This window comes from Trachypithecus francoisi, unplaced genomic scaffold (genome assembly GCF_009764315.1).
Source record: "Trachypithecus francoisi isolate TF-2019V2 unplaced genomic scaffold, Tfra_2.0 Contig01440, whole genome shotgun sequence".
NCBI classification, from domain to species: domain Eukaryota; kingdom Metazoa; phylum Chordata; class Mammalia; order Primates; family Cercopithecidae; genus Trachypithecus; species Trachypithecus francoisi.
In genome coordinates, this window is record NW_022681431.1 from 2978044 (window position 1) to 2993037 (window position 14994).

General features: G+C 37.5%; 1 protein-coding gene across 2 annotated transcripts in view; it reads left to right on the forward strand.

Annotated features, from left to right (window-relative positions):
• Window positions 1-14994, forward strand: part of TUSC3 (tumor suppressor candidate 3) — a 215911-nt gene that overhangs the window by 122194 nt on the left and 78723 nt on the right. For both annotated transcript variants that reach the window (XM_033225936.1, XM_033225945.1), the window contains exon 6: window positions 998-1087. In XM_033225936.1, coding sequence (XP_033081827.1) covers window positions 998-1087 — 90 coding nt within the window. The remainder of the gene's footprint in view (window positions 1-997; window positions 1088-14994) is intronic.

The following is a 14994-nucleotide window of genomic DNA, read 5'->3' on the forward strand; positions in this document are numbered from 1 at the left end:
CCCCACTTTACTTCTTCCCTTTTGTATCCTTTTCTTCTTTAACAATTGTGCTAACCTAGAACATTTAGACTGCCAGTCGTGTGTTGCTCATTCTTGTCTTAGGTGTTTTTGGTGGTGGTGGTGGTGGTGGTGTTACTCTTTTTGGTACAAATGCCTATCAGAGCCAGGAAGCTGAAATAAGGAGTGATTGGGCAAGATACAGGACACAGGAAGTCCAGATACTGTTTTGACCTAGAGAACACATTTGGTCTGAAGGAGTCCCATTTCATTAACTTAAAAATGTTTTGTGATTTAAACAAAGCACGCTGACACCTCAGTTACACTGATTTTGAACTGTGACTTCTGGTTTGTACATTCTCTGCCCACCCTCCTGCAATGCTTTGGATCTTCAATATTAGTTTTGCAAATACAGTTTTTTTCTGATACATCCAGCAGGTATATAATATCTGTGAGTTATTCCTGGCTGTGTCTTTTTGTGATTTCTTCCATCTCTTAACATCTGAATTTACTATGTCGTACACTTTGCTAAAAGTATTTAGGTACTTATGGAGATTTAAGAACCATAATCCAAGAATGTAGGCTTTTGGTTATCCAAACTAATAGAAGAATGATGTTTAGAGGATATAGAAGATGATTATCATGTCCTTTAAAATATCACTAAAACATCAAGCGTGTCTTTTGTGCTTTTGACTGGCTCAGGTGAGCACATATCAGATTGCCTGTCACCAGGCCAGATGCTTTACATATGTTATCCGATGCAATCATTAACATATTTCTTTAACAGAGCTGGCATCCCAATTTTATAGATACGGAATCTGACATGTAGGGAGAATAAGTAACTTACTCAAAGTCACAGTTAATAAGTGAAAATTTTTTAAATGGGTGAACTGATGTATGATTTTTAAAAGGTAGTTTCTTGATGACCATTATCTTTTAGAAATGCATTATTCTGGTTTTCTTTGGTTTACATATTGATATATTGTACCCTGTTTTTCAGTGTATAGTCTTTGCTATGACTTCTGGCCAGATGTGGAACCATATCCGTGGACCTCCATATGCTCATAAGAACCCACACAATGGGCAAGTGGTAAGTATAATTCGTAAGCATGAATATTCTGAAGTTTAATCCAGCTTAATTTAGGAATAAGAAATTATGTTTAGTATTTAGTAGGAAAAGATTCTGTTTGTAATTCAAAATATATATTCTTTCTAATTTACTACCTGTGTCACATATATACACATATGCATACACACACACAATATTACTTTTTTTTAGGATGAAGGCCGCTTTAGTGTTGATTTTAAAAATTAGTATCTACTATATCAAATATACATGTATACACTATTTTTTCAAGTTTATCTACTGCTATGGCAATAATATATAACCCCACTAGAGGAAATTGGAACAGTTTGTAGTCAGTGTCCCTCCCTTCCATGGTAGATTTAACTTTCTTCAGAAGGGATTAATTATGACATTGTTAAAAACCCTATTGGTCATTGTATTAGAATGTTAGAAGCTCTTTGCCACAGAAGTAAAAGTGAAATTGATGTGCACATTAGTAGGAGAGTTCACATTAGTGACTGCTACTGAATTCACATAACTGAGTTTGTTGCCTTCTCCTTACCTTCGGTGAGTAGGAAATACTGTGATAAATCAACATAGAAACATATTGTCTTTGAGACAGTATTAAGGTGGTGAAGATGAACAGTTTTTCATTTTCTCTCTGACTTTTTCTACTTTTTCTTTTGGAAAAGGTACATATTTTGAGAATAATATAATGGCATGGCTTCTTGTAGCCATCACTAGACTTTTTCAGTTCTCATCTCATAACTATTCTTGTTTCATCTATTCTCTCTTCATTTTCACCTGCTAATAATAAAATAATTACTATTATTACTATATAATAATCATTTGGTCCCATATTTTGGGGAACATTTTCAGATTTCTGTAGTACAGACAAAGATATGGAGTCAAAGATAGCCTGTTTGAATAATTGGTTGCCATAATAAATTAGACATAGTTTTTGCTATATTTATATGCTTTTGAAATCTCGCATTATTTAGAAAGAACAGTAATTTCAGAAAGCCTTCAAGATGCAAAATTCAGTTACACAAAGACAAATAATTGGAAGTAATTTTAGAGCAATAACTTATTCCCTTACCGTTAATTTTTCACACAAATGCTGGCTTCCCAACAAGACCCTTCCTGACCACACTATTTAAAGCTGGACTTTTCCTTTCTTCCTCTTCCCCAGTCCCTACAGTCTGTCTCCCTCTCCTGTTTTATTTTTTCTCCACAGTACTTGTCACCTTACAGTATGTTACATAATTTACTTAATGTGTTATTTTGTCCATTTGCCTTTTGCCATGACCCCAGTAATTCATTATATATAATAATGAATTCAAAACAATTCATTACTGTTTATGGTTTGTTATAGTATAAGAAAAATTGTTCAACATTCTTATGGAATATTTTAACATATCATTGTATCCTTTTTTTAGGAGGGTATCAGACTTTTTTTTGTTTGTTTGGTAAAACTTTTGGGTTAGGGGGTACCTGTGCAGGTTATTTACATTGGTATATTGCATGATACTAAGTATTGGGGTATGAATGATCTTGTCACCCAAGTACTGAGTATAGTACCAAATAGGTATTTTTTCAGCCCTTTCCTCCTCTACCCTCTAGTAGCCCGCAGTGTCTGTTTTTCCTCTCTTTGTGTCCATGTGTATCCAATGTTTAGCTCCTACTTGTAAGAACATGCAGTACTTGATTTTCTGTTTCTGTTAATTTGCTTAGGATAATGGCCTCCAGCTGCATCCATATTGCTACAAAGGACATGAGTTCATTGTTTTTTATGGCTATGTAGTATTCCATGTTGTATATGTACCACATTTTCTTTATCCACACTGTGGATGGACACCTCAGTTGATTCCATGTCTTTGGTGTTGAGAATAATGCTGCAGTGAACATATGAGTGCATGTGTCTTTTTTGTAGAACAATTTATTTTCCTTTGGGTATACACCCAGCAAAGGAATTGCTGGGTCGAACCGTAGGTATATCTTAAGTTCTTTGAGACATCTTCATATTGTTTTCCGTTATAGTTGTACTAATTTACATTCCCACCAGCAGTGTCTATGTTCCCTTTTCTGCACAACTTGCTAGCATCTATTATGTTTTGACTTTTAAAAAACAGCCATTCTGACTGGTGTGAAATGGTATTCCATTGTGGTTTTAATTTGCATTTTTCTGATGATTGGAAATTAAATGTATGAAATTAAATGATTAGAAATTAAATGTACGATGGGTGGAGCATCTTTCCGTATATTTCTTGCCCACTTACCTGTCTTCTTTTCAGAAGTGTCTTCATGTCTTTGTCTGCTTTTTAATGGGGTTATTAATTTTCTGATTGTTGATTTAAGTTGCTTATAGATTCTGGATATTAGACCTTTGTCAAGTACATAGTTTGTAAATGTTTTCTGCCATTCTGTAGGGTATCTGTTTACTCTGTTGATAGTTTCTTTTGCTGTGCCAAAGCTTTTTTAGTTTAATTAGGTCCCACTTGTCAATTTTTTATTTTGTTAAATTGCTTTTGAGGTCTTATCCATAAATGCTTTGCCGAGGCCAGTGTCCAGAATGATATTTCCTGGGTTGTTCCAGGGGCCATTTTCCAGGGGACATTTGGTAGTGTCTGGATACGTTTCAGGTTGCTCAACTTTCAGGGCATCTACCCACTCCTGGCATTAGTGGTAGAGGCCAGGAATGCTGCTGAACACCTAAAATACAAAGGACAGCCTCCTATACCCAATTAAAAAAATCATCCAACTCCAAATGTCACAGTGTTGAAAGTGAGAAGCCTAGAGAACCTTAGATACAATTTGGTCTTCCTACGTAATTTGCAGCCAAGAAAAATAACCCATCTAGCATATAATCCCAAAGAATGATTTTCTTTTTTCTTCAAAAAAGAGATAATTTGAAAAACTGAAATATCTAGAGATTAGGATCATGCTGACCTACATTTAATGTTTCGGATGGTTGTATATATTGAAAGTCATTAGTAAATATGATTGGTTTGTAAATGATTTTTTTTAATTTTTAAGAATTTTAATTTTATAGAGTTAGAGTCTGACTCTGTCACCTTGGTGCAGTGGTGCGATCATAGCTCACCGCAGCCTTCAACTCCTGGCTCAAGTGATTCTCCTACCTCAGTGTCCTAAGTACCTCACACTACAGGCCCATACCACTGTGCCTGGCCTTTTTTTTCCCCCAAGAAATAGGATCTCACTGTGTTGCCCAGGGTGGTCTTCAGCTCCTGGACTCAAGCAGTTCTTCTACCCTGGCCTCCCAAAGTTCTTGGATTATAGGCCTGAGCCACTGTGTCCATCTGTAAATGGGTTTTCTTTTACTATGCATTAGTAAGTATGATTTAATCTGTGACATTTTATATGCTTAAAAAGAGATTTTAATAAGAGAAAGTAAAGACTCTGGTTCACAGAGGCATTTTTATGCCTTTGTCTTGAAGTGTGCAGGCAAAGAGAAACAGAAAGAAAATTGACCAGAATTCTTTTCCAAACTCTGCCTCTTACTGGGTCTGTCTTTTTTGGGGAAGTTACTTAGTCTCTCGTTCTTCTGTAAAATTAGTTGAATTCTGCTTTTCTTAGTGTGGAATTTTTGGTAGATAAAATCTGATAATAAATACAGGGCTGAGAATGGCTGTGTCCATGCCCATATCAACACAAACCTGGTAGACGGCAGTGCCATAAGGCAAAGAGGGAAGGCGGTGTCAGACAGAGCCAGGTTCTATGACACGCAGCTACCAGGGGCAGGCCAGCAGTAGGCTTAGTCCAGGGGCAGAAAAGGTGGGGGAGTAGTAAGATAGGCAGAAGCTGGAAGCACCAGGAAGGGTGCCATGGGTGGGAGGAACAGAGAGAGAAAGACAGAAACATCCACTGGTTGGAGAGGCCTCGTCTGCATAAGCACTTTTAAAAGTCGAAAACACGCTTGTCTTATTTTGAGGTCCTTTCAGAACAGATCCAAAGACAGTGATTTAAGTGAAAGAAGTTCATATTGGAGGTTAAGGAAACATGGGAGAAGAGTGGGAAACTAAGTCTAGGAAGGAAAGCAGCCAAAAAAGATGTGTTTATCCAGTCAGTGTTGTGAGCGACTGAAGCTTAATTCTGCTATGGGATCTGGGGGAGCCTGTGTAGAACACATATATCAACTTTCCTACTGCAGTGGTGAGGGAGCTGAGGTATTTATACACCAGATCTCATCAGTCATTTGCTGAGTGCTATTCTCTTGGCAAAGTTATTACTTCTTCAGCACTGGTGGACTTCATCTGTCAAAGAAAGCCAGCCAGTCAAAGAAATGCAGGTGCTGGTGGTGGAAGTCAGGCTGGAACACACTAAGGCATTAAGGGTAAAGAAACATGGGCAGTGTACTACTCATAGACTATATTTACTACAACTTAGGTTAGTTTATTCTGTTTTAGTAGATTCCAACAGAGAGGACAAAAATCATGAAAAAAACACATTTGGTATTGGTTTTATTTCAAGCTATGCTCTGGAAAACAAAGCAACAAATAAAAGTCTCATCAATTAAATATAGTTTTGTTTTTAAGCCGGTACCATATGTCTTGTAAACAGTCCTTCAGAAAAAAGTATAAAAATATATGCATATTTAAGAACATCTATCTCTATAAGAAATTTTATCTTTGTTTCACATTTTAATAGGTCTTTTTAAAAGTTTTAGATTGATGGAGTACATGCGCAGGTTGTTACAAGAGTATATTGTGTGATGCTGAGGATTGGGCATTGCTGAAGCCATCACACAGATAGGAAGTTTTTCAGATTTTGGCCTCCTTCCCTCACTCCCTCTTTTTGGAGTCCCTAGCATTTGTTGTTCTAATGTATATGTCCGTATGCATCCAAGGTTTAGCTCCCACTTGTGAGAACATACAATATTTGTTTTCCTGTTTCTGCGTGAATTTGCAACTCCAGCTGCATTTATGTTGATTCAGAGGACGTGATTTTGTTATTTGTAATGGCTGTATAGTATTCCCTGGTGTATATGTACCATATTTTCTTTATTTAATTCACTGTGGATGAGCACCTAGGTTGATTTAATGTCTTTGCTATTGTGAATAATTCTACAGTGAACATACAAGTACTTGTGTGTTTTTGGTAGAACTGTTTATTTTCTTTTATGTATATACCCAGTAATGAGATTGCTAGGTAGAATGGCAGTTCTCATTTAGTTCCTTGAAAGATCTCCAAACTGCTTTCCACAGTGGCTGAACTAATTTGCATTCCCAGCAGTGGTGTATAAGCATTCGCTTTTCTCCACAGCCTTGCAAAATATCTGTGTTTTTTTGACTTTTCTATAATAGCCATTCTGACTTGTGTGAAGTGGTGTCTCATTGTAGTTTTGATTTGCATTTCTCTGATGATTAGTGTTGATGAGCAATTTTTCATGTTTATTGGCCACTTGTATGTTTTCTTTTGAGAAGTATCGGTTCATATCCTTTGCCCACTTTTTAATGGGGTTCTTTATTTTTTGCTTAAGTTTTTTAAGTTCCTTATAGATTCTGGATATTAGTCCTTCATCAGATGCATAGTTTGTCTTTTCTCCTGTGCAGGTTGTCAGTTTACTCTGTTGATAGTTTCTTTTGCTGTGTAGAAGCTCTTCAGTATAATTAGGTTCCACTTGTCAATTTTTGTTTTGTTTGCGATTGCTTTTGAAGACTTAGTCGTAAAATGTTTGACTAGGCCAGTGTCCAAAAGGATATTTCTTAGGTTTTCATCTGGGATTTTTATAGTTTTAGGTATTTTTAAGTCTTTAATCCATTTTGAGTTAATTTTGTGTATGTGGAAAGCTAGGAGTCAACTTTCATTCTTTTGCATATGGCTAGCCACTTACCCCAGCACCATTTATTGAACAGGTGTTTATTCCCCATTGTTTGTGTAGACTTTGTCAAAGATCAGGTGGTTGTAGATGTGTAACTTTACTTCTGGGTTGTCTGTTTTGTTCCATTGGTCTGCATGTCTATTTTTGTACCAATACTATGCTGTTGTGGTTACTGTTGCTTTGTAGTATAGTTTGATGTTAGGTAATATCCCTCCAGCTTTGTCATTTTTGCTTAGGATTACCTTGACTGTTTATGCTATATTTGGGTTCCATATGAATTTTAGAATAGCTTTTTTTTTTTTTTTTTTTCCTAATTCTGTGAAAAATCATGGTAAACGGAGAGAAATGGTACTGAACCTGTACATTGCTTTGGGCAGAATGGCCATTTTAATGATAGTGAGCCTCCTTCCAATCCATGAGCATGGGATGTTTTTCCCTTTATTTGTGTCATCTGTAATTTCTTTCAGCAATGTTTTGTAGCTCTCCTTATAGAGATCTTTCACCTCTTTGGTTACATGTATGCCTAGGTAATGTGTGTGTGTGTGTGTCTGTGGGGGGGCGGGCAGTTGTGAATAAGAATGTGTTCTTGATTTGATTCTCAGCTTGAACGTTATTTCAATAATTCAAGCATTATTTAGAAATGCTACTAATTTTTGTAGATTGATTTTGTATCCCGAAACGTTACTGAAATCGTTTATCAGGCCTTTTGGTAGAGTCTTTAGGGTTTTCTAGATATAGAATCATATGATCTGCAAAAAGAGACACTTTGACTTATTCTTTTCCTATTTGTATGTCTTCTGTTTCTTTTTCTTTCCTTATTGCTCTCATGAAGACTTCCAGTACTATGCTGAATAGGAGCAGAGAGTGGACATCCTTGTCTTGTACCAGTTCTCGGGGAGAATGGTTCCAGCTTTTGTCTCCTGTTCAGTATGATGTTGCCTGTGGGTTTGTTATAGATGGCTCTTATGATTTTGAAGTATATTCCTTTGATGCATTTGAGGATTTTTATCACGAATAGATGCTGGACATTATTGAACGCTTTTTCTGTGCCTATTGTGATTATGGTATGGTTTTGTTTTTAAATATGTTTATGTGGCGTATTACATTTATTGATTTGTGTATGTTGAACCAACTTGGCATCCCAGAAATGAAACCTCCTTGATTATAGTGAGTTAACTTTTGAATGTGCTGTTGGATTCAGTTTGCTATAATAGTATTTTGTTGAGGATTTTTACATCTATGTTCATTAGTGATATTGGTGTATAATTTTTTGTTGTTGTTGTGTCTTTGCCAGGTTTTGGTATCGGTGCTGCTAGCTACATAGAATGTGTTAGGGAGGATGGGAGGATTCCTCCTTTGTGTGTGTTTTTTTTTTTTGGAATAGTTTCAGTAAAGTTGATGTCAACTCTTCTTTATTATCCATCTTGAATTCATCTGAGGATTCCGTCCTCCTCTTTTTTTTTTTTTTTTTTGAGCAGTTTCAGTAGGGTTGGTACCAGTTCTTCTTTATATATTTTACAGAATTCATCTGAATACATCTGGTCCAGGGCTTTTTTTGGTTAGTAGGTTTTTTATTACTGATTCAATTTTGGAAGTCAGTATTTGTCTGTTCAGGGTTTCGGTTTCTTCCTGATTCAGTCTTGGAAGAGCGTATGTTTCCAGGAATTTATCCATTTACTCTAGATTTTCTAGTTTTTGTACAATGAGGTATTAATATAGTGCCTGAGTATCTTTTTTATTTCTGTGGCATCAGTTGTAATGTCACCTTTGTCATTTCTGATTGTGCTTATTTGCATCTTTTCTTTTTCTTCTTTGTTAATCTAGCCAGTAGTCTTTTGATCTTGTTTATCCTTTCAAAGAACCAACTTTTGGTTTCATTGATTCTTTATATAGATTTCTGGTTTCAATTTCATTGAGTTATGCTCTGATTTTAGTTATTTATTTTTGTCTGCCACCTTTTGGGCTAGTTTTTTCTTGGTTTTCTAATTTCTCTAGATGTGATGTTAGACCGTTGAGATTTTTCTGTCTTCTTGATATAGGTATTTAACACTATAAACATTTCTCTTAACATTGGTTTTACTGTATCCTAAACATTTTGGTATGTTGTATCTTTGCTATCATTTGACTCAAACAATTTTTTGTTTTCTGCCTTAATTTGTTATTTACCCAAAAATCATTCAGGAGCAAATTATTTAGTTACTGTGTAATTTTGTGTTTTTGAGATTTCCTCTTGAAATTAATTTCTATTTTTATTCCACTGTGATCTGAGAATATGCTTGGTATGATTTTGATTCTTTTGAATACACCAAAGATGTTTCATGTTCAGATAAGAAGAATGTTTATTCTGTGGTTGTTTTGCAGAGTATTCTGTAGATGTCAGTTAAGTCCATTGCATTTAAGTTCAGAATTTCTTTGTTAATTTTCTGCCTCAGTTATCTGTCTAATGCTGTGATTGGGGTCTCGACATTTCCCCACTATTGTTCTGTGCCTATCCAAGTCTTTTTGTAAGTCTAGAAAATTTTTATGAATGTTTTATGAATCTGGATGCTCCAATTTTGGATGCATGTATATTTAAGACACTTAAGTCTTCTGAATGAACTCTTTATCATTATGTAATTACCTTCTTTGTCCTTTTTTAACTGTTGTTGATTTGAAGTCAGTTTTATCTCATATAAGTACAGTCTCTGCTCTGTTTTGTTTTTCATTTGAGTGTTAGATCTTTATCCATTACTTTGAGCCTATGAGTATTGTTACATGTGAAATGAATCTGTTGGAGACAGAACATATTTTAATGCAGTTTTCCACTGTCTATTAAGTGGAGCGTTTAGACTGTTTACGTTCAACGTTAATACTGATAAGCGAAGTTTTCTTCCTATTGTGCTGTTGTTAGCTGGTTAACCTTTAGTCTTGATTGTGTAGTTGCTTTATAGGGTCTCTGGGCCATGTGCTTATGTGTGTTTCTGTGGTGGCAGCTATTATTCTTTTGTTTCCATGTTTAGAACTTTCTTAAGTAGGTCTTGTAAGCCCAGTCTTGTAGTAATAAATTCTCTTAGTGATTGATTCTCTGGGAAAGATTTTATGTTTTCACTTATCAGCTTAGTTTGGCATGAGATGAAATTGTTGGTTGGAATTTTGTTTCTTTAAGAATTCTAAAAGTTGGCCCCACTCTCTTCTGGCTTGTATGTTTTCTGACAGGGAGTCCTATGTTACCCTGATGGGGTTCCCTTCATAGGTGATAGGACCCTTTTCTCTAGCTGCCTTTAAGATTTTTCTTTTGCATTGTCCTTGGAAAGGCTGATGACTATTTGCCTTGGGGACAGTCATCTTGTGTAGTTTCTTGCAGGGAATCTCTGCAGTTCTTGTATTTGTACATTCATTTCTCTAATGAGATTGGGGAAATATTTGTGGGTTATATCCTCAAATATGTTTTCCAAGTTTTCTGCTTTCTCTTAAGAATGCAAAATGAGTCACAGATTTGGTTGTTTTACATAATCTCTTATTTCTCATAGGCTTTGTTCATTTTTTAAAATTATTTTTTCTTTATCTGACTGGGTTAATTTGAAGGAGTGATCTTCAGGCTCTGAAATTGTTTCTTCTGCTTGATCTAGTCTATTGTTAAGACTTCCAACTGTAATTTGAAATTCCTGTAGTGGATTTCTCAATTCCAGAGGTTTAGTTTGTTTCTTTCTTACTATATCTTTCTTGTCTTTCAAAGTTTGAATTGCTTTTCTGACTTTATTGGATTGGATTTCAACTTCCTCTTGGATCTCGTTGAGCTTCTTTGCCATCCAGCTTCTGAATTTGTATCTTTAATTTCACACATTTCATCCTGGTTAGGATCGATTGTTAGGGAGCTAGTGCAATCCTTTGGACATTACAAAAGACTACCTTTTTCAATTCTTGTACTTCTTGTACTGATTCCTTCTCAGAAGGAACTGGTGCTGCTTTTTCTTTTTGAATTTGCTATTGTTTGGTTGGGGCTTTTTATTTTTATATTCTCCTTTCCTTGAAGGTTTGACTATGACATATGCTGTGTATAGTCAGTTGGCTTCGTCTCTGAGTACTTTCATAGGGCCAAGACTTTGTACGGTTTCCTTGGTTGCAAATAGGTTCCTGTGGTGGGTTTCACAGGCTCTGAGTGTTGAAGCAATGTGGTTTCGTTTGGTGTTGTAATTCAGATTGCAGTCCACTGGATGACACTTAAGAGATAAGGGCCTGCAAATAGGATCTTAGTTGTGCTCTCCACTTTTGTATTTCTTTTATTTATTTATTTATTTATTTATTTTTATTCTTATTCTTATTATACTTTAAGTTCTAGGGTACATGTGCATAATGTGCAGGTTTGTTACATATGTATACTTGTGCCATGTTGGTGTGCTGCACCCATCAACTCGTCAGCACCCATCAACTCGTCATTTACATTAGGTATAACTCCCAATGCAATCCTTCCCCCTACCCCCTCCCCATGATAGGCCCTGGTGTGTGATGTTCCCTTTCCCGAATCCAAGTGATCTCATTGTTCAGTTCCCGCCTATGAGTGAGAACATGCGGTGTTTGGTTTTCTGTTCTTGAGATGGTTTGCTAAGAATGATGGTTTCCAGCTGCATCCATGTCCCTACAAAGGACACAAACTCATCCTTTTTTATGGCTGCATAGTATTCCAAGGTGTATATGTGCCACATTTTCTTAATCACCCTGAACACGCCCGATCTCATCTGATCTCGGAAGCTAAGCAGGGTCAGGCCTGGTTAATACTTGGATAGGAGACTTTTGTATTTCACTGCATCCACAGTAGTGCTGTGGGGAGGGAAGGCGGGGGCGAGATATGACTGCCTCTCTGGTTTCTGAGCTTTGGTGGTAACCCATCCAACTACTGGTGCCTTTCCAATGTTTTGCTTGCCCTGGAGATGGGTAGGGGGCGGGCTCTAATGGGCTATGCTTCTGCCTCCTGTAGATGCTGTCCAGGAGAGTCACAACTCGTTGGAAACCCACTGTTCTCTTTATTTGCGCGAGTCAGAACGAGTTGTGGAGTGTGTTCACTGGTGGTCTGGTGATGCAGCAGATGAAGGGCAGAGGATCCTGACCAGGGCATGGAACCATATGTACAACTGGTATATTTTCAACCTGGCAGCCCAACAAGGTTGAGTTCTCCTGACCTGGTGGGTCTCCCTCCAGTGTCTGCACCAGGAACAGGCCCAACCGGCTAAGCTTGTCCTAAGCCTTCTGCACCCAGATAACTGTTCTAGACATTTGATGCCTTGGGACTCCTTGGGGAAGAAGCTGCAGCTGGCTGTCAGGCTGCATTCGTCCCGGACTAGTCTTACGGAAGGGGGGATGCCCAGCTCTGATGTCAGCACATGAGCCCATGCCACAGTCTTCTCTGTGTCCTGAGACTGAGGGCTGCCCACTCAAGCTAAGGCCACAGATCTCAGCTTGGTATCCCTGGGTGGTGTCGTCAAGTCCTGGGGAGTTGGGACCAGATCCAGGGGTTTGTTCTCTAGCCCCTGGATGTCAGGACCAGCTGTGCTGCAGGAGAGCAGACTGCTCCTAGGCCTCCAGCAAAACACTCAGAAGGGGCAATGGAGGCTGTGCTGTGGGCACACTTCTGCAAGATCACTCAGGCAGGCAGGCTTAGGAGGGGCCACGGGGTTACATGGATCAGATGCACCCCAGCCCTGTGGCAATGGTGGCCCTGCTCTCTTCCAGCCTAGCAGACAGCAGGAGCTGCAGCCACTCAGTACAGCATGGCAAGCCTTGGGGCATGGACACCTATGGTCCCACATTTTGCTGCAGCTGCACTGCACAGTGAAACATTTGGGGATGTATGCAAGTTTGAGCTGTGCTTCTGCCTATTCTCTGGGTGGCTTCCCTGCCAGTTCAGAGGTCTTTGGGGGTCTTGGGAAACCTGTAGCTAGGATCCCAGAGGTATGTGGTGGGAGTGTGGTGCCGAAGTTCCTTCACTGACTGCTTCCTCAGGTCTGGTTCAGTACAGGGGGCCGGTCCTAGTGCCCCACAACTCAGTGGCCTCCTAGCTTCCTCCCTCTGTAATCACAATGGCCATCTCCTCTCTGTTGACCTGATGCTTTCTCACAAAATCTTTATTCAGAGTGTGATGGTTTATTTGATATTTTGGTTCCTTTTGGTGGAATAGACAGTTCCCGGCTGTTTCTAGTTAGACATCTTGAAGATTTTAAAAATTCTTAAACAGATGGATAGATAATTTGTTCCCTTCTCAGAAAGTTTATTGTTGATGTTGTTAACAGGGCCTTTATTTTGAATTGTATTTTTCAGAAGTAGTGTTCACTGCAGTCCTCTGAGCCATTTATTTCTACTGCACATTGACCTCAACATCAAGAGTGTACACTTGGGGAAAACAGTGTTCAGAATGGCACATAGTTTGTGGCAGTCAACAGAATCAGTGTATAACAGACCTGGATCAGCTCTGATACTCTGATTCTATCTTTAATAGCTGAATTTTCCAACTGCAGTGAGCAAATCGGGCCTGACAAGCTTAATAAAAGACAGGAGTATTTTGTTGGGTGTTCATTTAGTTCTTAGTTTGTTTTTGAAAAATTAGTGGTATTTGTAAGGCTAGTGACTCTGCTCATATTTTCATATATTAATTGTGAAATCAAACATGTCTTGGAAAACCTGAAGATATTGACAAAGTGTTTCTTCATTGAACTTAAATGTAAATGAACACAGAGAATATAAAGAAAATTAATAGTGCAGGCGGTGTGGTGCTGTGCTGATTTGCAAGTTAATTTGTTTGTCACTATTAAGATACTATGTAATGGCACAAGTCAAGTACTAATGGTCCGCTGAACAGCATGAAAGTCACCACAAAAGCAGTCATTATTGTGTAATAAAGGGAAACTATACAAATGTATGGTTACATAGGACATAAAAACAATTTTTGTTGTTAAAAAAGCAATAATCTTTTAACAATATGCGCTTGACGAAATAAAGCTTATGCGTAGGCTGTAACTCCCACCATGAACAAATGCGTTATTTTCAAGATTTGGATTTTAGCTACTGCTTGACAAGGATTTCTATGGGTTTGCCAGATATAGTCCAGAAATTTTCACTGCATTGTAAGTCAGTTGTGAGTAAAACTGAGTGTTATATTCTACATGCACATGCAGAACATTTTATTGCAAAATGACCTGCTGATGTAGTCTAAAATTTTATCATTGAGGCATTTTTTTCCTATTTCTTAGGCAACCATATTATACTTTATCCAACTTTCTTCACTTTCATGCCTCAGGGATTTTGTACATGCTAGGTCTTTGAGAGCCATTAAGGATGCTATCATCCCATTTTTTAAAAAAGTTAAAAATCATATAGACTGATTTAGATTAAATGCAATGCTTTCAACAGAAATATTTACAAAGGGCATTCAGTGGCTTTATTACAGTCTTCATATCACCAGCAAAGAGAATGTTAACATTATCCTAAACAAAAAAACCCAGCAAGACAAGAGTAATTGACACACATTAAGGATATACGGAAATCTTGGTGGTAGTATTTGGAATTGAGATTCTTCCCTTTTATTTATTTATGCCTTTATTTTTCTATCCACTTAACATACCTGTTATGTACTCTGTTTGCACTAGTAGTATGGATATATCATGCAGCTCATTGTCTAGTGGGGATACATTAAATAATATGATATCGGTTAGCCTAAAGTCTCAGTCTTGAGAGCCTCGCTTCTTATTGAGTTGCATGATATTTGAGACTGGAATTGTTTTAGAATTTTGCCTCAGCACCATGGTCATTTTATGGCCGTGACACTGCATCTGATCTCTTACAAACTCTGCCTTATCTTTATATTCCTTTTTATTTTTTAATATTTGTGTCTGCCTCTTCATTCCTTCTTTCTACCTGGTTTTAATTTTTAGTGTCACCATTTAAAGTATATGCATTCTTTATCCTCACATCCTACTGAATCTTGATTGCCAGCGCAGACTGCTCTTATACTTCCCTTCAATTGTTGCTACCTACCTATGATCCTGGCAATTAATTACAATGAAGAACCATGTGAATTGTACCCTTACTTCATGACAAAGCACTTCACACGTGGTAGATA